Source organism: Nanorana parkeri, unplaced genomic scaffold, assembly GCF_000935625.1.
Source record: "Nanorana parkeri isolate BGI_ZX_2015 unplaced genomic scaffold, ASM93562v1 scaffold870, whole genome shotgun sequence".
Lineage (NCBI taxonomy): Eukaryota > Metazoa > Chordata > Amphibia > Anura > Dicroglossidae > Nanorana > Nanorana parkeri.
The window spans coordinates 405,332-425,970 of record NW_017307138.1 but is presented as its reverse complement, the minus strand read 5'-3'; the positions used below and the strand labels follow the sequence as shown (position 1 = coordinate 425,970).

General features: G+C 39.5%; 1 protein-coding gene across 2 annotated transcripts in view; it reads left to right on the top strand.

Moving 5' to 3' along the window:
* PNPLA2 (patatin like phospholipase domain containing 2) overlaps nt 1–20,639 on the top strand; it is a 42,785-nt gene that overhangs the window by 21,030 nt on the left and 1,116 nt on the right. For both annotated transcript variants that reach the window (XM_018565654.1, XM_018565655.1), the window contains exons 3-9: nt 4,457–4,689; nt 5,562–5,627; nt 6,555–6,764; nt 10,711–10,771; nt 14,609–14,779; nt 15,141–15,273; nt 16,499–16,621. In XM_018565654.1, coding sequence (XP_018421156.1) covers nt 4,457–4,689; nt 5,562–5,627; nt 6,555–6,764; nt 10,711–10,771; nt 14,609–14,779; nt 15,141–15,273; nt 16,499–16,621 — 997 coding nt within the window. The remainder of the gene's footprint in view (nt 1–4,456; nt 4,690–5,561; nt 5,628–6,554; nt 6,765–10,710; nt 10,772–14,608; nt 14,780–15,140; nt 15,274–16,498; nt 16,622–20,639) is intronic.

Here is a 20,639-nt window from a genome sequence, read left to right as displayed (position 1 = left end):
TCAGGATGTAGCAAATTAATTGCCAGGCATTGGTAGTTGATGATTAGGACTATGTCAAGAGTTTGATTCATCAAAACAATGAAAAATAATTTGATTGCTATGATCTCATTCATTCATAGTCTCACAAATGCATAATAATGTATCGGTATAGGACTATAAATGTGTGTAAATATATATATATATATATATATATATATATACACTGGATATAGTATATATAAATATATGGTTTGCTGATCTGCATTAATCAAGGTACAATCTATATTTTGCTATATTCAGATATACTGTATATTAATATATGGTCTGTATGGTCTGCAGTAATCTTATCTAATGTAAAACGGTGTAATCTGCCTTATTTCAGTATATTAACATTTTGTAAACCATAGGACACTCACTTGTGGTCAGACTAAACATTTTTTGTGAAAACCAACTCTTTTCTGTATTTGGTCAGTATAAAAATGTCATCGGATTTGGGAAAATATTGTGTTTTGGACATTTCATTCAGATATGTAGATACATTGTATAGTACAGGCTGGTTATGGCAAGGCTGCTAGCTTTGCTGCATGTTTATATACAGTATCAAGTCTTGGCTTGCAGCCAGAAGGAGCAGGGACTTTCCAAGAACTCTGTTTCCTAGTAATGTTTATGGAGTGTAATCTATCACATAGAATGGGAACCTTTACACTAGAAGGGACTTAAGTTTAGTGCATTATCTATCTGCAGTGTTTACACTGTGCTTTATATGACTGTGTTGATGTTCAGGCTAGGTTCACACCTGGCCGATCCGTGACCACCACAGTCGATCGCCCCTTGGCAATGCCATTATTTTCTACTGGCACCCCGGTCTCGCCGGGTGGATCGCACAGTTTCCTGCCGCGATTAAGCCCGTGCAATTGAACACGCGCGTTGTGTGTTGCAAAAAAAGGTACTTGTACCTTTTTTAGCGATCGCAGCGTGGATGTAACCCCATTGAAATCAATGTGGCCACGAGGCAATCGCTGTGTGAATCACACAGCGTGCGGCCCTGGGATCGCTCAGATCGAAACCTAGCCTCAGAAAGCAAGCGCACTGCATTCTCCCGAGTGTGTTTTTACATATTTATGTAACCAATAGAACTTTGTAAAATGCACTGGCTACACCAGCCATATATAAGATTCTGTAAATGATATTGGGATAAGTATATCTATATTGTTTGATAAGTACTCCATGCTTAATTGTGTCCTAAACTGAAACTCTCAATAATGGGGAGAATCCAGTGTGTTATAGTCTCATTTGAGCTAGTGATTTTCTCTGGAAACTCAGATTAAAGTATACCTGTACAACTCTGTATGATCAAAAACTGGTCCAAGACTGCCAACCTCCAGGTACATGCACACATGATCTTTTTTTCCAGATGGTCCAACAAGCCCCTTAATGCAGGAAACTTTTTTTTATGTGTATCTTACATAAGGGGGTAGTACCTACCCCTTGCACTTTTCTATTGGGTACTAAATTTAATAGGTGGTTTCATTGGCCAATGGGAAGGTGATTGGCTAAAGCACTACTATACAGCAACAGGAATCAGTGCATGACACCGCCTGTGGTGAGATGCAGTGTTAAACCAACTGATAGTTTCTTATAGCTCTTGGCATTTCTATTGGTGAAACTCCCATGCTTGAGTTCCAGGGTCAGTACACTTGATGTGGTCATTACGAGGGGTCTTACCCCCCTATTGGATTTTGTATTTTTTTTACGGTAAGGAGAATGCAACTGAAGGCACTGGAACATGCAAAGATGGGTGGGAACACCAAAACATGGGAACAGAGTTGGAAACTATGTCAGGGAGATCTTACTGTTGGGGTTAATACATGTATTACTCATTATTGTCAGAAGTACATAAACTGTCAACAGGATTAAAAATACTTGTTCTATGTAGTGTCATTGGAATTCTCAGGCAGTAAAGACACAATTGCTTGCTTTACTGGTGTGTGTCACACATCCATCTTCTTCTGGTGTAAACATTATGCAGAGTTTTGAGATCATTTGCCTCTTAGAGAATAAGACGTACTATACAGAAATGCTGCCTATTAATATACATTGATCGTATTGCTGCTGTTCTGACTGAAGGCATAAAGTGTGTATTATGTACATCTGACATTAAAAGATTTTTCCAAAGGATCATAATCCCTAATCCTCGGCTCTGCTTCCTAACCTTCGTACTGTGATAAGCTGTCACAGGGGCTAGTCCTGGATCACTGCCTGCCCTCTATACACACATGGAGCTCCGCCAGTACCCTGATACAAACTCAGATGACTGGGCATGCCAAAGCTGTATTCAAGTCCTAACAACTAACAAATGTTAACTCCAGATCTGTCATTTGACATTGATGTATGGGCTATGTCTTTTTTAGAGGTTTTTACAAAGACTTCATAGAGACTAGGTTGGCAAGATTGCCAAAGTCGAGAACTCCCTGATACATTGCTATTGTATATACATTTTATTTATTGCATATTATCATTGACTGGGTAATAAAACAGGACACTCATAGTCTGTACCACGTAGAATGTATAGCTGCAGACATTTAGAGATCATTTCAGGGGCTCATCACTGTTGGCAAGATTATGCTGGTTTATCCTATGCAATATTACCTCTAAAGATTTTGAAATACGAAGACCTTGTTCACACTGGGCATTCTGGCACCCCGGCGGCAGGAACCTACGGATACCTGCAGCATGAATGCCAGGTGTCCCTGTATAGATGCGGCTGCTGTACCCTTTGAAATTAATGACCAGGTGATAGCAGCCACAACTGTAAGCAACAGTCCGCATCTAATCATGATACATGATAAGATTACAAGTGGCTTGGAATGGAGGATATTATTGGACATGGGATAGGTGCGTCCAGGGACAGTGATCTATTCCAAGCCACATCTAAACAGGGACACCCAGTCTGAGTGAGCTGCCATTTTTGGCAAAAAGAAGCAAGTCTTTCCCCTTTTGACAAATTTGGTGACATGCATATCTTTACTCTAATAAGAGTACAGTTTGTACCTTTTTGGTCTCACTTTTTAAGAACTACATTAAATATTTGTACATTGAGTCACAAATCTTATTGTCTGCATACGTTCCATAGCAGCTAATGGTTCAAAAATGGCATGCCACAAGCCAGCTTGTTTCTAGAATGTATGATCCAAAAGAATCATGTGCTGGTGATACACGACACGGAATATATGACACGTAAACAAACTGGTAATAGTCTTTATATATAACAGACTTTGGTTACACGAGGGATGAGCGTAGTACAGTTAAGGCTATGGAGCATTGCTGGCCTTTAGCTTAGACTGCTATAAACAAGCCCTGGCATGTTGTATAATGTCACAAGGTTTTCCAGGGACAAGTGTCCTCTGTTTTTTTCAGTGTCACATAAGTCTTTACAACACGCAAGTTTTTATAATCTGTACTCTGTTGTGTCAGCATACCACATATTACAGTCATTAAAGTCAAGGGATCCCGGAACAGAGCCGAATACAAGAAAAAGTCCATAACTCACCGCCATATGATAACCAGGCTGAAAAAAATTGTGAGGGAAAGAAGAATGCTTTTTTATTCTGTATCTTTGTACAATATAAAATAAGCACATAGTAAATAAATGAGAGGGGCTATTAGGTTTGGGCCCTTGTGCATAGCTAAAGGAGTCAACAGATGTTTAACTGCTACTGGGCCAACAAATGAATGGTTCCTCTCATACCTAATATCCCCCCTCATTTCACAACTTGCATTACCTTTTTATATAACAACTGAAGCAACATTTACCCTTCTATTTATATTATTTTCTATTAATTTATCAGCAGTTTGGGCATTTCTGAGGCCTTTTATGTACAGTTCCTTTTATATGGGTTACATTAAACCAGGGCTGGACAAATCCCAGGAGCCAGGTCACCAATGCTCCTGAAATATTACAGCTGGCACCTAACTTATGGTTTAATTGTCAATGGAGCTGGCTCTTAAAAAGTCCTGTTGGCTCCTGAATTGGACAGACTGACTCCTGAATTCCATATTTAATTGTCCACCCCGCATTAAAAATACACAATTCATTTTTGTATTTTGAACGTTTTAGAAAAATTATACTTTTGTTTTTTATTCGAGGTTTAGATGGGGCTTTTGGATATATTTCAAATGAGATAAGAGTCTGCTCTACACAGAATTTGGATTGCAAGCCAGTAGGTTATTATGGCTCTGCTTGGCTTATAGACACACTGTATGACGACTTTAAAGGGAAGAATTAATGAAAATATAAGAAGTATATAGTTCATAGTTTGTGAAAGCAGTGTGATGCCTAATTGGGTCATACTGTATGATGATATCCAATGCACTACCCTTGACCAGATTAGGGTCACTGAATTTTTTTTTCCTAACGTTTTGTTACATATGCATTTTTGTTAGCCACTCACTCCTAACATGAGCTATTTATTTTTAGGGGAAGCTGGTGCAAACATTATTGATGTCTCTAAGGAAGCCAGAAAAAGGTTTCTGGGACCTCTACACCCATCGTTTAATCTGGTGAAGATAATTCGGAACTGCCTATACAAGACATTACCGGATGATGCACATGAAAGTGCTACTGGGCGGCTGGGAATATCTCTGACCCGTGTCTCTGATGGAGAGAATGTGCTTCTTACACAGTTCAACACCAAGGAAGAACTTATACAGGTAAGTGTAACTGTGATGTGCCAGGCACCAAGGGGAAAAGGATGAATGTAAATTTGCAGTTAGGGAAAACAGGCTAGAGGTGGGCAACTCAAGTTTTTTTGCATGGTCAGTTGGCATATAGCAACTTCAGTCTTAAATTAGAGCCCTGGCACACTCTCTATCCTGCACACCACACTGAATTGCACATGCCACAGGATAGTAAGAAGGGCACAACACAGTGTTGGATGCAGGGGAGAGGGAATTGGTCTATACTATGGCTTGGACCTAAAATCACTATTTGCATCTTGGGCTTTAGGAGAAGGCTAGAAGAAAGAAGATATGTTTAGGCTCTTTGTGGCACCTACTTTTAGCATGTTATGTAAATGCATTGGTTTACCTTAAAAAGAGGTTGATCCGAGTACATGCATTCTGGCTAAAGTGTACCTGTTGACTACAAAGTATAGATAGTGTAGTACTGTAGTCTATACTGGATTCATATATTTTTTGTTGACAGTATTCTGGTTGTATGAAGAGTATAGAAATATTAGGACATTGAAGTTGGGCTATATTTATGTCTACTTGCTGAGATGGAATTATTGATTGGATTCCTAACTGTATTTCATTGCTAGCACAGTGGGGATCCCAGGACTGCAGGCTGACAGGTTCATGTATAATTGTGTATGTGGATCAGGGTTAAAATAAGATCCCTTGGCATTCAGATAATTTCCCATTAAGCAACTTACTTTCCTCAGCTGTATGAAAGCTCATACCAGCTTTATGAATAGTTAGCTACAGACATATACAGTAGTCAAATAGAAGCTACACTAGGGGACATTTTTAGCCAATTATGCTAAGCTTTTTGAGTCCTGTAACACAATATTCTTGTCTTTCAGGCCTGTGTATGCAGTACCTTTATACCTGTCTATTGTGGACTCATCCCTCCATGCCTGCAAGGAGTAGTAAGTAAACCGAACTCTGTATCTTGTATTAGATTGCATTATGTCTGTATCTATTTATTGGAAAATACCACCTATTAGTTTGACCGCTAAAAGCCATGTAATCACTGACATTTCTGCGTGATTGCAAAATATGATCATTGTCACTATGACATGCACTTATCTACTACATTTTTTATGCTTGCTTGCAACAGTGATAAAATGGAATGTGACAAGTGAATTCAGGGTTGCTAAGCCTCATTCGTCACTATTGTCAGTCTGAATTATTGTCACATGAAAAGAGATTTTTTTTGGCATCACTTAGCAGCTGCAGTAGGTAAGGCCCAGCCATGCTCATAGTCATTGGCCAAGATATGCAGAATCTAACCAACTGAGCCTCCAGACAGGTCAAATGATGCTTAGCAGCTGTAGAATGATCCTTCTGTATCATGAATTGGCGTAATCCAGTCTAGGTTTTACAAATCATAATTTATGTTGAGGGATTTTTTTTTTCATTTTGTAATAAAAGGAAACCCCAATTGTGTATCGCTACATGGCAGTGTCTCTCTTTACCCACTGCTAGGAGGTCCGCTCATTCTTTAAGGTGCAAGATCAGCAGTTTAAGGTGGTACCTGCAGTGATGATGTCAGAGCCTCTCCATTTAGATTTGACTGAGCTTTGTGACCATTATTACTGTATGTCTGAAGGAGCTGATTCCATCCACTGAGGGTTGCACTATTGACTTAGAGGGTTAGGACCTCTCTAAGTTGGTAAACAGAGTTGACCAATGTAGAGGTTCTCTTTTACTATGAGGAGGAAATCCCTTTTTAAAATCCATACAAATCTCCATGGTGGTCATACATTAATTGTGTTTATACATTAACTTATCTGTACATATCCTTAGTCCTGTGCTACTTGCAAATTCAATTTTTCCCTGGATTCTCTTTTCAGAGATATGTGGATGGAGGTATAACTGATAATCTGCCTCAGTATGAACTGAAGAATACGATCACCGTCTCACCATTCTCAGGCGAAAGTGACATTTGTCCCCGTGATGGCTGCACCAACATTCATGAACTCAGAGTCACCAACACCAGCATACAGTTTAACCTCAGTAACTTGTACCGACTGTCAAAAGCCCTCTTTCCTCCAGAGCCCCAGGTAAATTGGCACCTAATGTATGCATAATTGTATAATTACTGCACCTACCATACCTTGAACCTCAAAGATGTGTACTGTATCTGTAGTGTAAGATCAGCATTGTTGCATGTGACTGCCAGTCTCACAAGCTTTAGAGTAAGATTTAGTGGTGCTCACTGTTCTTGATGAAGAGAATATTGTACTTAAGATTTGCAGGCGAAGGAGCTCCCTGCTTCTGCTGCATTCCTCCTGTGAATCTGGACTTCCTGAACCTCTCCTGCAGCTTCTTGATCATCCCCCCCCACCAGTCTTCACATCACCAATTGTCAGGAGGGCAGCTCTGACATGAGGAGGCAAAGCACTACCTCTACCAAACTGATCACCTCCACACTGAGACACTGCACAAAGCAAGGCGTGATAAGTCAGTAATGGGGAAAATATATGTTCCAGGGAGCCTGCAGGCAATACTGGTGGCTAGCCCCTTGCCCCCTGCTTGCCTTTTTGGGCATCACTTCCACAGTACAGGTCCTCATTAATGAGTGTAGTTTGTAAACACCCATCAAAAAGAAAAATATTTGTATTACTAGTATATTAAGTAAGCCAAACTTAGACCCTAACTTGTTTAGGACTAGTGTATTGGGTAAAGCAGTTTAACTTGCCTTATCTCCGCTCTGCTTTGGTTTGTTGGACTGTCCCTCGGCATCCTTACATATAATGCAGGGCTATGGACCCTTCATGAGACATGATGGTGTCAGCGGGCCTCTGACCACCGGAGTGCAAGGGGGAAGGTTGTAGGTGGCAATGTTGGAGCTTGCGGGAGCAAGGATCAGGTAAATAAACTGCTTTACACCTGTTCCGTATACATAAATGATGAGTGTACCCTTACAATTCAGGGATAGCTCCACTGTAAGGGAAAGAGGCTGCAGGTTCCAATCTTGGAGCCTGTGGGAGTGAGGATCAGGTAAGTAAAACTGCTTTACACCTGTTCCTTAGAAATAAATGATCAGTGTACCCTTGCAATTCAGGGGTAGCTCCCAGAAATAAGCTTTAAGGTGTTGTGTCTCAGGATAAACATGATTTGTAGATATCATAAATTGTTTACTCTACTGTATGTATCATATGATCACCCTTTTTAATGTAACACCCGGACCTTTCTCCAAATCCTTGTTTGCTCTTCATCACCATCTAGTGGTATACAAATCAATTTACATTTTGTAAATACTACCTATTCTTCATCCAGAAAATGGATAACAGAGTGGGTTAATAAATAACTTGCCTTGCTCTGCTACTATGTGGTGTGGTCACTAAAGGTTCAAGAGACACTAAGGCCTGGTTCCCACCTGGGCGTTTTACAGCACTGATCTACGCGCTTTAAAACGCCCAACAAGTGAAATCCCATTATTTCCTATGGGCATGGTTCCCACCTGGGCGTATTTCAGCTCGTAGGAAGGCGCTGAAAAACGCCCTACACCCAAAGAAGTACAGGAGCTTCTTTGGGGCGTATTTTCCACGTGTATCCATTAGGATACAGCTGGATAGCCCTAGTAAACGCGCGTCTGTCGCGCGTTTCGTTGACCGCAAATCACGGTAAAAATGCGCAGCCCGAAACGCGCGTCAAACACGCATATTACGAACGCCCAAGTGTGAACCCAGCCTTACGTGACATGAAAATTGTACAGTCCACAAAACCGACTTATTCATCTTCCACCAAAGTCTATAAAATATTACACTATAAAAAATACAACATACAAAAAGCCTTATTTACTAGTTATGCAAATATGTATACATTCTTTTGAATATATTAGTCAAACTATAACCTGGTGATAGCTATAGCTAATTAAACACAATATCATACATACTACTGGTATATATCTGCGTGACCAAGTCCTTTTCCCTTATTACTAGGTATATTCTATTGGACTTTGCACATGTTGTAAAAGTGTCAGTAAGGCCTCATTCACACACAACGCAAGAGCAAAATTGGATATTGCGTATATATGCGTGCATATACACGCGTATAATGCGCGTATATACAAGCGTATGTGCGTATATGTGTGCACTATTTGCAATCCCGCAATGCATCATTCGTAATAGAAATGTTAATGAACTATACGCACATAGGTGCATATATGCGGTCTTGTTTATGGGTATGTAGCTAAATTAAGTTAGACTTTGTGCTGGCAAAAAAACAAGACTGATGTGCTAAAAGAAATCAGTACAATTCCAGTTTAATTAATATGAAGTAATATACATCAATTCTGTCCGACGTTTTAATGCAGGGAATGGGGCTTATTTTGTTTTCCTCTACATGTTGCAGATCTATATTCACTTTGCATAGATAGGAATTTGGGTCTGTTTAAATTGTAAATATTCATTACTAGTATTTTGTAGTGGCAATAAGTCAACAAATTATGTTTGTGAATTGAATGAGGAGTGTCATAATTTACTTTTAGTGTCTCGTTCTCTCTTTTCATGGTCATAAAATGTAGTTTCGCACAATGAATATCAGCATACTCCCCACTGCCATTCTAGAAGTCATTTTTGTGCCCAGGTGCCATCACTGTACTCCATACAGTGTAATTGTGCTTTTGTGCATCCTTTGTTACCCATGCCTTTCATATTATATCCCCGTGCCAAATACAAACACACACGGTACACACTATCACACAAAGTTATGTGGCACAAACCCAGTCAACCTATTCCTTCTACTTTTCTTTGTGAAAAGCACACAGACAATATATACTATCACAGTCAGTGCATACAAAAAATACACACATACAGAGTATGTGTGTGTGTGTGTATATATATATATAGGAATCTGCACTGCCGGCTATTGCATTCAGACAGCTGCCAGCACCCAAGGCTTCTTCAATTTTGAAATTACATTTTGTTGATGCCAACAGGGTCCCCTATAGTTCGAACTTTGTCTGATTCAGCGGAAACGTGAGCCGTGTATGGCTTGTTTAAGCATGAGAAGCAACAGAGTTGCACACATGCCAGAGCAGCTAGATTTACAAAGTCATGCATGTTTGTTATTGAGCAAGTATCAGAGAATGGATTGGACTCCGCATGTAGACCTTCAAATACAGAAGTTTGGTGCTGGAGTGACAACAAAGAATGGCGCTGTGTAAGATTCAGTCAGTAAAAGAAGTCACCAGCACTCGATAATATGTTCAAGAATTATAAGCACTTTTATTGAACCGTCACATGCATCATTAAGCCAACATTTCAGGGTCACGCAGGCTCCTTTCTTCAGGGGCGACATTGTGACGAGTCACTATGTTGGCCCGGAAGAAGGCAACCTGGGTGGCCCCGAAACATTGGCCTAATGACACATGTTACAGTTAAATAAAAGTGCTTATACTTCTTGCACATATTACCGAGTGCTGGTGACTTCTTTATTTAGCTGTCACAGAAAACTTACTATTTGTTCGTTTTCTCCCATGCCCCTTGTCTCCAGTAGCAATTGCCTATTAAACTAAATGTTGTTCATAATTAGGCAAATTGTACATGTTTTACACAGACACTCCCTGGACGGCTCTTTGTAAATCTTCCCCATTTTATCTCCTGCTTTTGACAGTTGCGAGAAGCAGAAGATACAGTGTGCCAACAAGACATTACACTGTGCGTTCCGCAGCTGCAGAAACAATTGCAGTTAAGTAAGATAGACTAAATTGACCTAGTCGGATATCACTGATATTTATCAAATGTAAGTCCTAGAAGAGTCTTTATAAAACTACAGGCAAGAACTAAGTACCAGCATCAATTTAGCAACCTACAACCTCTCATCATGGGCATAAGGGCCTGCAGACAGCTAAAGAAAGTTTTATAATGAACGCATCAATCATAGAACCAAGCATTTGATTGTAGGTGCTGATATTCACAAAGATTTTATAGTCATTTATCATTGTGCAGATGCATTCCTTTATTTAGTGTGTAATATTTCCTTTTCTTTTGCCTTTTATAGGTGCTTAAAGATATGTGTAAGCAGGGATACAAGGATGCATTACATTTCCTTAAGCGGAACGGTAGGTACAGTTGTATTAATATGGTGCATCTATATATATATTTATATTCATATGTTGCATCTGTATTTATAGACTTATATTACCTTTAAAAAAAATGGTAATTATTGTTAAAGTGTATCTAAAGCCTTATTGTCGTTGTTAGTTAAGTATAGATTAGTGAGGGCTTAGAACCTGTCAGGTTTTGATTGCTGTCTGTGTCTCCTCCATAGGGAGTCACTTTCCCTATTTGTCCTGTCATGTCACCTCTTACCAGAGATTTCCCCTCTATTTTTCACTTGTCTGGGGACACTTGTCTGGGGGCAACTGTTTTAAAGTGACACTAAACTCAGGAGTTAAATCTTCAAAGTACATTCAAGTACCTTAACTATTAACAAAAATGTAGCTTATGTGTGTATCAATTGGTTGTAGATCCTCAAATCATCTCTGAATTGGTGCTTACACTGTCCTTCCTTCTGGAGGGTGGCTACTTTTGTTCCCCCTGGTCCCCTGTGAGTGTTGTAAAGCAGCCACCGCTCCAAGCTCACTCCCATGATGGACTTCAATCTCATGTTTAGTTTACTAACTTGTATTGAGATTGAAGTCCATCATGGAGTGAGCTTGGAGCGATTGCTACTTTATAACACACACAGGGACCATGGGGAACAAAAGTAGCCACCCTCCAGAAGGAAGGACGGTGTCAGCACCAATTCAGAGATGATTTGAGGATCTACAGCCGAGTGATACACAAATAACATACATTTTTGTTAATAGTTAAGGTACTTAAATGCTTTTATAAGATTTAACTCCTGAGTTTAGTGTCACTTCTTTAAGCTGATCAATAACAGATCTCACTTAAACTCCATACTTTCTGCAAGCTTTTAAAAGCAAAAATTATATCCGGGACACACTTGGCTTAACCATAATTTTTTTTTTCAATCAGATAATTTTTTTATTAACATTTTGAACAAGTTACATAAAGAAAAACTTTGAAATTTACAGCAGCACCGCTTCCCTCACAGAACCCCCATGACAAACAATTAGCAAGTCAGAACCTTGCACAAAGTGTAGCATAGTATGCAATTCGGTCACATAATTATCTATGTGTATACTATAGATTTTATCAAGGGAACCCCTATGTTGAAATTAACCATACATTTTTACAACTGTTTCAAATAAGGCTAAAAATAGTTAAGATATGGCAAAGGACCATTTCACGTGCAGGCTGTATGCTCTCCCAAGGCAGTCAGATGAGAAAGTTTGCATGTGAAAAAGTCGTTCCATGAATTTTTACTGTTTTCAGCCTTGTTTGAAGTTGCAATAAAGAAGTATAGTTAAGCTGGGAGTGCCCTGGATATAAGCTTTGCTTTTGAAACTAGAATATTGGTGTAGCAATAGGTAAGCACCAATATTAGACCTGAATACAGGTAGAAAATGGTATGTCCTGTGGCAACCTCTCTATTGCAGTGACTGGGGTCTGCCTGCTTTCTTCAGGAAATCATAGGAGCTGTTTGACTGGGAGAAGTGTCTTATGCTTTACCAAGGTGTGGACCAATGGCTTCCTTTCATGTTTACTCTGATATCATGAAGTGCAACTAAAAGTGAAAAGTACTGGTTATGTAAAGTTAAAGTGCACCTGTGCCCACACTATGGGCATTAAAGTGTATTCATGCTCAAAACATTTTTTTTAGTTTTGCATATTATCGGGGAGTTTAGAACACCTGTCAGGTTTTACTGCTACGCAGGGCTCTGTTATAGAGATAACCTTACTTTCTGTTCTGGGTTCCATGTTTTACCAGTGCAGCAGAATACAATAAAAGGTTGACAGGGGGTTCTATCATTCCCCTACTTAAAAACTAACTTAAAAAATATATATTTTTAGACACCTCTGTCTGTGTTGCTGTTTACTTATTACCAAACAGGAAGTAATCTCCACAGCAGAGCCTCTGATGACAGTAAAACCAGACAGGAATTATTTGCCAATCTATTTAACAACAAAAAAGAAATAAAGATTTAACTATAGATACATTTTAAATCATTTACATAGCCTTACCAGGCAAGAAAAGAGCTTGAAGGCTGAACTCCAGCTATGCAGCTATAAAGATTTATGTATACTTACAGAAGTCCAGCTTGACCCAATAAAAGTATGCATATTCTATAAATGGTAGGGCCACAGAGATCGTGTAATACACTAGTAGTAGCCAATGAATACTAGGCATTCTCTTATTGGACTGAGGGTCAGTGTGGTGATGTCACCACCTCTTGTCTAATCAGAGAAAGCCAAGTATTTATTGATAAATAATACTAGGCCTTTGCGGAATGGCTGCCATTGCCGACCCTCTGTGTTTTCACAGCAGAAGGCGTTACTTCAAAATGAATGGAGCATAGATGATGATCAAAGGACACCACCTCCTTAGAAACTATTTGTTGAGAAGAGACTCAAATATGCTACTTATAGAGGATTTTCCAGGTGTCTATTATATCATGAAATAGAAAGAGTTAAATGAATAGGTTAGAAATTATAAAAATAATCTTATATTTATTCATCATTAACAAATATTAAAAATAAGACTCATCATTAAAAACATATAAAATACATGGCTCCATGCATAATAACAAGTATGTTCCTATGCACAATAATCTTGCGCCTACTCCCTTCATATAATAACTTGTGTTAGTAGCAATAAATGTCGCCAAGCCAAGCAAAATAACAAAGATTGAAGAGCATATCTTAGATGATTGGGAGGTATTTGTTGCAAAGTAGCAGTGACGTGTTTCGCAGACAAGGCCTGCTTCCTCAGACCCAATTGTGCGCTGTCTAATTTCAGGGGACATCAGAGCTCTGCCCCAAAATGTCTGTCGCGAATAACCCAGCAGGGATTTCCAGAGATTGGGTGTATCCTAAAAAGAGAGCGTATCCAAAAAGGAGAGCAGGGGGAGGGCTATATACCGCCGCAGCAGAGGGGAAGTCACTCAAGACCTGGCTACTACTACCTTGTACAGGATCCCTGTAGCCCTACCAGGGATATATAATGCATACTTTCATTGTGCCAAGCTGGACCAATGTAGGTATACATAAATCATCATAGCTGGAGTTCAGTTTAAAGCTCTTTTATTGACTTTTATTGCCAGATTAAAGCAAGTGATCCAGCTGCTTGTAATGTGAAGTAATTCATTCTCAAAGATAGAATTTAAGTTCCTTTCTAACAGTTAGAACCACGTGATGTGTGCTAACATTCTTATAATAGAAAGTAACAGGAACAAAAATTAAGATATTGGTGCCTCTGATGTAAACTTTGAAGACACATTTCTTGGCGATGTCTGTAGCTACAGAGGTGGATGAGAGCTTGTTTTAAAGTGCTTTATCTGGACGTCTAAAGACGCCCGCTCAGATCTAGAGAGCTCGGGCCGGCCGTTTTTTTACTACGGCCGGCCCGGAGGTGGTTAAGAATATGTAAAAACATTACTGTACATCTTCTGGGCACAGGTTTACTTTAAAGCACGGGAAAAGAAAACAGTTTATTCTTTTAATAATTATTCTTCAGGTGTTATGCTCTGTTGCTTGACAATGTGAGCTTAAGCTATCCTGCAGAAAGGGCTTTCAGAGATCAGCATATTTTCATACAATATCTGCAAAAAGTCACATATCAAAACAGGTATATGTATTTATTTGACAGTTACAAGTACCATAATTACGTTATCAAAAGAAAAAATTATTAATATAAGTATTTTTTTTTCTGTGTCTTTTTGTTTTTAAGTATGTCATCATTTTTAATAATGTGATTTTACTCCTATAATGAGATTTACATTTTGTTGGCAGTGTAAGTGTAGAATAAAGTTAACTGTGACTTATTTCAACAGGGCTACTGAATCGACCACAGCCTATGAGATGCCTTGCCCTGCCACCTGCTCCTAGTCCACCCAATCAAAATGAAGAGAACAATGAGGTTGAGGAGCAGTCTGCAGAAATTTCTGCCGTGGAGGAGGCCGAGGAACATGTGTTTGAGCATCTTCCTCAGAGACTCAATCAGGGTAAGATAGACATCCACTCCTTTCCAAAACCCCTAAAAAGTACCAGTACCATAGATTCAAGCATTAGCAATATGTTACTTCTGGCATGACAAGTTATAAACCTGGGGATTCTTCTTCATTGTATTTATCATGTATGCAGAAAATTGGGAAAATCCCATCAACATCATGGGATCAAGATGATATTTTTAAGGAAGTCCTTGAATTTGTTATTGTTATTGATCCTGGCAGCACTGTCTGCATACCGTCCTTCCAATATGGGACTGGACATGATCATGGAGATCCAAGCAAAGCAGTCAGGCAAAAATGTGATGTGCGTTCTGCTTCCATATGGGGAACTAACACTTTTTTCCTGTCTTTTCAGCCCTACTGGAGGCCTGTACAGAGAAGCGCAGTGTATTCCTATCAATATCCAAACTGCTGCCTGTACGCTTAGCATCCGCACTGATGCTGCCATACACTTTACCTCTAGAATCTGCAGTGTCATTTACTGTCAGGTAATTATCAGATTGGAATTTGTAAAGTACAGTGCAAGAGTTACCTTTTGTTGAAAAAAATTATCACATATGCTGAACAGGCTATAATGGTCTAGATAGCAAATGTAACTGCAATGGCATTTTGTAGGGGATGTCCAGATACCAGTTTAGCTACCAGTGCCGATACTTGGCATTTTCATGAGAGCTACCAGGATCACAGAGGTTGCAGCTGTGACTGGGCCTTGGCGCTCCACCACTGTCCTGAAATCATTAGTCTGTATTGTTTTAGAATAACTGTCACATGACAATAATAAACAATGTATAAGTACTTGTTTTTGTGAGTACTTGGACGGTGCATCCCTAATATATAAATAAATACATATATATTAGAAATATATAAAAATAAAAATCATACATTAAAACAAGGATGTACAAGTCCCAGGATCCCCGTATCCTCCTTTAAAAATGACAGCTGCCTCCCAACTTTTTAGTCTTTCTCTAGTCTAGTCTTGGAGCTGGAAAAGTATCTGTACTTGTACTTGTACGGTACCTGGTATCTGAATAGCCCTAGTATTTTGTGTACTTTCTTAAAGAACCACTACTCTACATTGCCACTTGGTTACCACATTCCCTAATTTCCAGATTATACTTGCATGTCTATGCTGCCGCTATGCCTCTTGTTTGCAATTGCAGTGATATGAGTATTTCCGTAGTTGGACACTGACCCCTGCAGGTAACAAGACATGCTGCAATAGAGATTTGTAAGTGTTAAACTGTAAGGCGGAAATAAGATAACCGTAAAGAGCTGTGGAGCACCTTTTGGTATAACAAGATAAATGTCTTATACTCTCTTATGAGAATACATCAAATATTTACTAGATATAGATATGAACTGTGTTTGGAAGGATCATTGTTTACATCGTTGTTCACATACATATGAAAGCTATATAAACCTTGCCCTCATTTCCTATATGTGAAAGTTGGTTTGGAATATTTAGATGTATAGATCAGTAAACTGGCATATACATCAGTGTGAACCTTTGTTCTGGAATTCAAGCTGACCATGACAAAGAGGATTTTGTATTAGTTAGTTTAGTCCAACTGATGTAATGTGGCTGCTGGAAGAACAAGCACTGCACTGTAGAACAGTGAGCTCAAAGCTGAGAGAATTCTGTTGGGAAGCACATGAGGAAACATTACATCACAGAGTTGTCTTCAATCACTCTATGTTGTTTTTTGGTTTTAGACTTTTCGAATGGCTTCCTGACGTCCCCGAGGATATTCGGTGGATAAAAGATCAGACACGCAAAGTATGTCACTATGTTCTAAGAAGAGCAAAGAAGAAGCTGGGCAATCACATATCAGCCAGGTACACAAACATTCTGCTTAGACAGTTCATGATGGAGGTTGCCTTTGTATTCAGACTAAGCATTTTTTGAACAGACAAGGGTAGACAGACAAGGCAAGCCATGCTTAGGCCGACTGGCCCCTATGAAATGTTCACAAGAGTCTTTGTTCCCGTCAACCTGATGTCCTTGATTTAATCAGCTTGACAGGTACACATGGAAAAACATGTTTTCTTTTCTGTGAATAGGTGACAAGTCTTATTTGTTGCAGATATTTATAGACATATTAAACATTTCCAACACATCCACTAGATTTCTTCTTCTACAAATATCTATTCCCAAGGTCACCTGCTCTGTTTTTCCGTGCTCCATAACTAATCATTTGGTTGAGCCCCCTTTTCTTAATTAGTAGAGTCTTATGACAGTAAAGAAGGGTATTTGTATACAGGGTCTGTGATCTTCTGATTTAGAGTCTGATGCTAGTATCCTTAGGCCCAGTTTGTATTCAGCGTCGAGGATTGTGGTGAAGGAGAGGTCTGTATGCAAACAAAGGGATTTGCATTAGGGTGGTTTTAGTGTGAGAGTTAAGTTACCAGGAAGATTAGTTCTGGGAGCCAGTGTTATGGTTTTAGGGAGGGCTCATGTAAAGGTCCATTTATAACCTTCTGATTCCTTGTTGTTCATACACGCATTAACCTGTGTAGCCTTAAGGCAGCTCATTCATTTGAATGGCCTGCCAACAAACAACGAGAGATCGAAAATCAAACGTGCATCATTTTTTGTAATGCAGTGCACCAAAACACATAGTAGTGCATTACCATGCTTTGCAGTGCACTACAATGAAGGTGCCTTCCTTTCGCATTGAAAATTAAATTAAAGTAGGGCTGTGGAAATTAAAGATTAATTTCTCGATTAATCGTTAACCTTTTTGATTGATTAAAATTATTTTGATCGCTAATGAAAACACTCACCTCTCCGCCGGCTTCCGGGAGTCCCGTCAGCGATCCGGTGACGTCACAGACATCGACGTCACCAGACTCCTTCCCCAAGTGGCTCCATCGGCTAACGAAGGGACTCCTCCCCCCTACGTTAGCCGACGGAGCCACTTGGGCTGGTGAGTTTGCCCAGGAAACTTTCTGCATGAGCGCCAGCCAAGGCATTGGCCTATACACATACAGCACAGCAATGAAGTAATAAAATGAACTAGGATCACACTAATCCAGCATGTTTATTATTCTGAGTTGCCCCACTCAAGCGGCGGCCATATTGAGTGGAGCACGTGAGATTAATAACGTGCTGGATTACTGTGATCCTAGTTCATTGTATTACTTAATTGCTGTGCTGTATGTGTATAGGCCAATGTAGTTGGATCTATATGTGCGTTTATAATTAATCGATTAAAAAAAGATTTGATTAGTCTAACACGAAAATTTTAATCAATACCAGCACTACATTAAAGTCAAACTTTTTTCCCCCCTTCCCAATCCTGCTGTAGGGACTTGCCTTAAATTATATCTTCAAGAGGAACTGCTGCACTTCTTACCGGAACCCCTATGTATAAAGGAGGATGCTGTAGTATCCACTGATGGCGCCGTGCATCTTCAAACATATAGTAAATGTCACCAGCACACATATGTCTTGTGTCAATAATCCATCTTCTTTATTGATGCAGACTGTCAAAAAACAACATTTCGGGGCCACGCAGGGTCCCATTCATCAGGTTTTAGTATATACCTTAAATGATGTCTCTTAATAATAATTATTATTATACAAGATTTATATAGTGCCAACAGTTTGCGCAGCGCTTTACAATATAGGGAAGGCATTACAGTCACAATACAAATCAAGACAAGATCCGATCTTCTTTCCTGTAATTTTTAGCTGTCCCTCCAGCGCTGGTGCGTGTCTCCAATCCAGCGCTGACCCCTCTGTCCTCCTCTTCTCCCATGTCCCACGGAGTCTGTGCGGGTGCACGCTGCTCCATATACTTACCCTGTGTCTCTCCTCGTCTCTCGTCCGAATATCTGAAATGCGCATGCGCTCGCCCCAATGTTCATTGCAATTATGTGATAATCTTTCATCTAAGGTTACATCACCTCTCTGTTTATAATGATGAAAGACTATTTTGTCCATGAACTACTAGTATGAGAAACACAACTTTTTGCGTTGTACAATGTGCAGGAATCAACCAAGTATTAGAATGTTCAGCTTAAAGGATTGTTAAAGCCTTGCATATTTTTGCAAATGTCTACTGCTAGCAAGCAGTAGATATATACAAAAACATTTTAAACAAAAGGGTTCAAACTCACCTCTGTCTCTACCGCGCGCTCCCGCCCGAAGATCTGAAAGTTTTCTGGCGACTGCAGAGGGTCATGAGGCAGGCGCGTGTGCAGTCAGATCTTCGGATGGGAGAAGAGGAGAGACACAAGGTAAGTGAATGCAGGCAGCGTGCATCCTCACAGACTCTGTGGGAAAGGAAGAGACAGGAGACAGCACTGGATCAGAGAGCTGCACCAGCGCAGGAGGGACCCCTGAAAACTACTGGAAAGAAGAAGAAGATGATCTGATCAAGAGGCATCATTTAAGGTAGGTCTTTACACCACCATTGGGGGGGGGGGGATGACATGACATTTAAGACTTTAATGTCAATTTAATCTTACTGAAATTAATCTCAATTAGGAGGATTGTTATTTTCAGTGAGATTATAAAACCATAAATCCAGGTTTCATGTGGCAGGGAAACGATCAAAGGCACAAGGATCTAATATAATTACAGTGCCTACGTCAACTGCTGCAGAGGGATTTACATGTGGAATAAGCCAAATGCACAGTTTTTTTTAGGACCTGATGTTGACAATGTTCCGGTGACCAGATGGACTGCCCTAAGGCCAACTCAAATTAAATATTTATTTTCTGTAACCCAGACTGAAGTCCGTGTAGATTTTTGTATCAAATCAGGATATAAACAAATAATGTTAAACAATTATTAACAAAACATGTTCAACCATTTCTTTGTATTTTGAATGCAATTTTATTTTGGGCCCATAGTACAGACTCTAAATTTTTCATCTGATCAACATTGTATAAAATGTTTATTGGTTTTAGGACAGTGCAAAGACTGTTCTTATGTAGGGCAGAAAGCAATGATGTGCAGAAAGCCATCACAAACAATCAAAAATCACCTTTCAGTAGATGAGAGTGAGCACACTAATGAACACTGTATTTTGTATGGTTGCTGTGGGTTATCACACACCCCTCCTGCTTACTATTTCTGATTAATAAGCCCCTTAGAGTTTGTGCAAATGCAGCATGCTTTTCAGTGCATTGCATTTGACATTCATTTGAGAAGCTTCTGAGATGGTTCACAGTTCATTGACTTTTTTAAGTGGCACTAAACTCAGGAGTTAAATCTTAAAAGTGTATTAACCTTTACTTATTCTTCTCTACTCTTTTCCTTTTCTTGGTTAATGCTCGGTTAAAAGGAATTACTTCTTGTGGTGAAACATATGCTTCTTTTGAAAAATCTGCATGCCAAGACCTTTTGTGCTTCCATGCTACTGGTTTATATTCGGATGGAATATTTGGATTATTACTTTGATTGTATTCCTTCCTTTCACTGCCACTGTTCTATGTTGTACTGAATTTTTTTTTCAATAAAAATGAATTTGTTAAAAAAAAAAAAGTGTATTCAAGTGCCTTACCTATAAACAATGCTGTACCTTATGTGTGCATCACTTGGCTGTAGATCCTCAAATCACCTCTGAGTTGGTGCTGACACTGTCCTTCCTTCTGGAGGTTGGGTACTTTTGTTCCCCATAATCCCTGTGTGTGTTGTAAAGTAGCCGCCGCTCCTAGCTCGCTCCCGTGCAAGACTATAACTTCAATACAAATCAACTAACTAATGATGAGATTGTAGTCTATCATGGGAGTGAGTTTGGAGCGGTGGCTGCTTTACAACACACACAGGGACCATGGGGAACAAAAGTAGCCACCCTCCAGAAGGAAGGACAGTGTCATTACCAATTTAGAGATGATTTGGGGA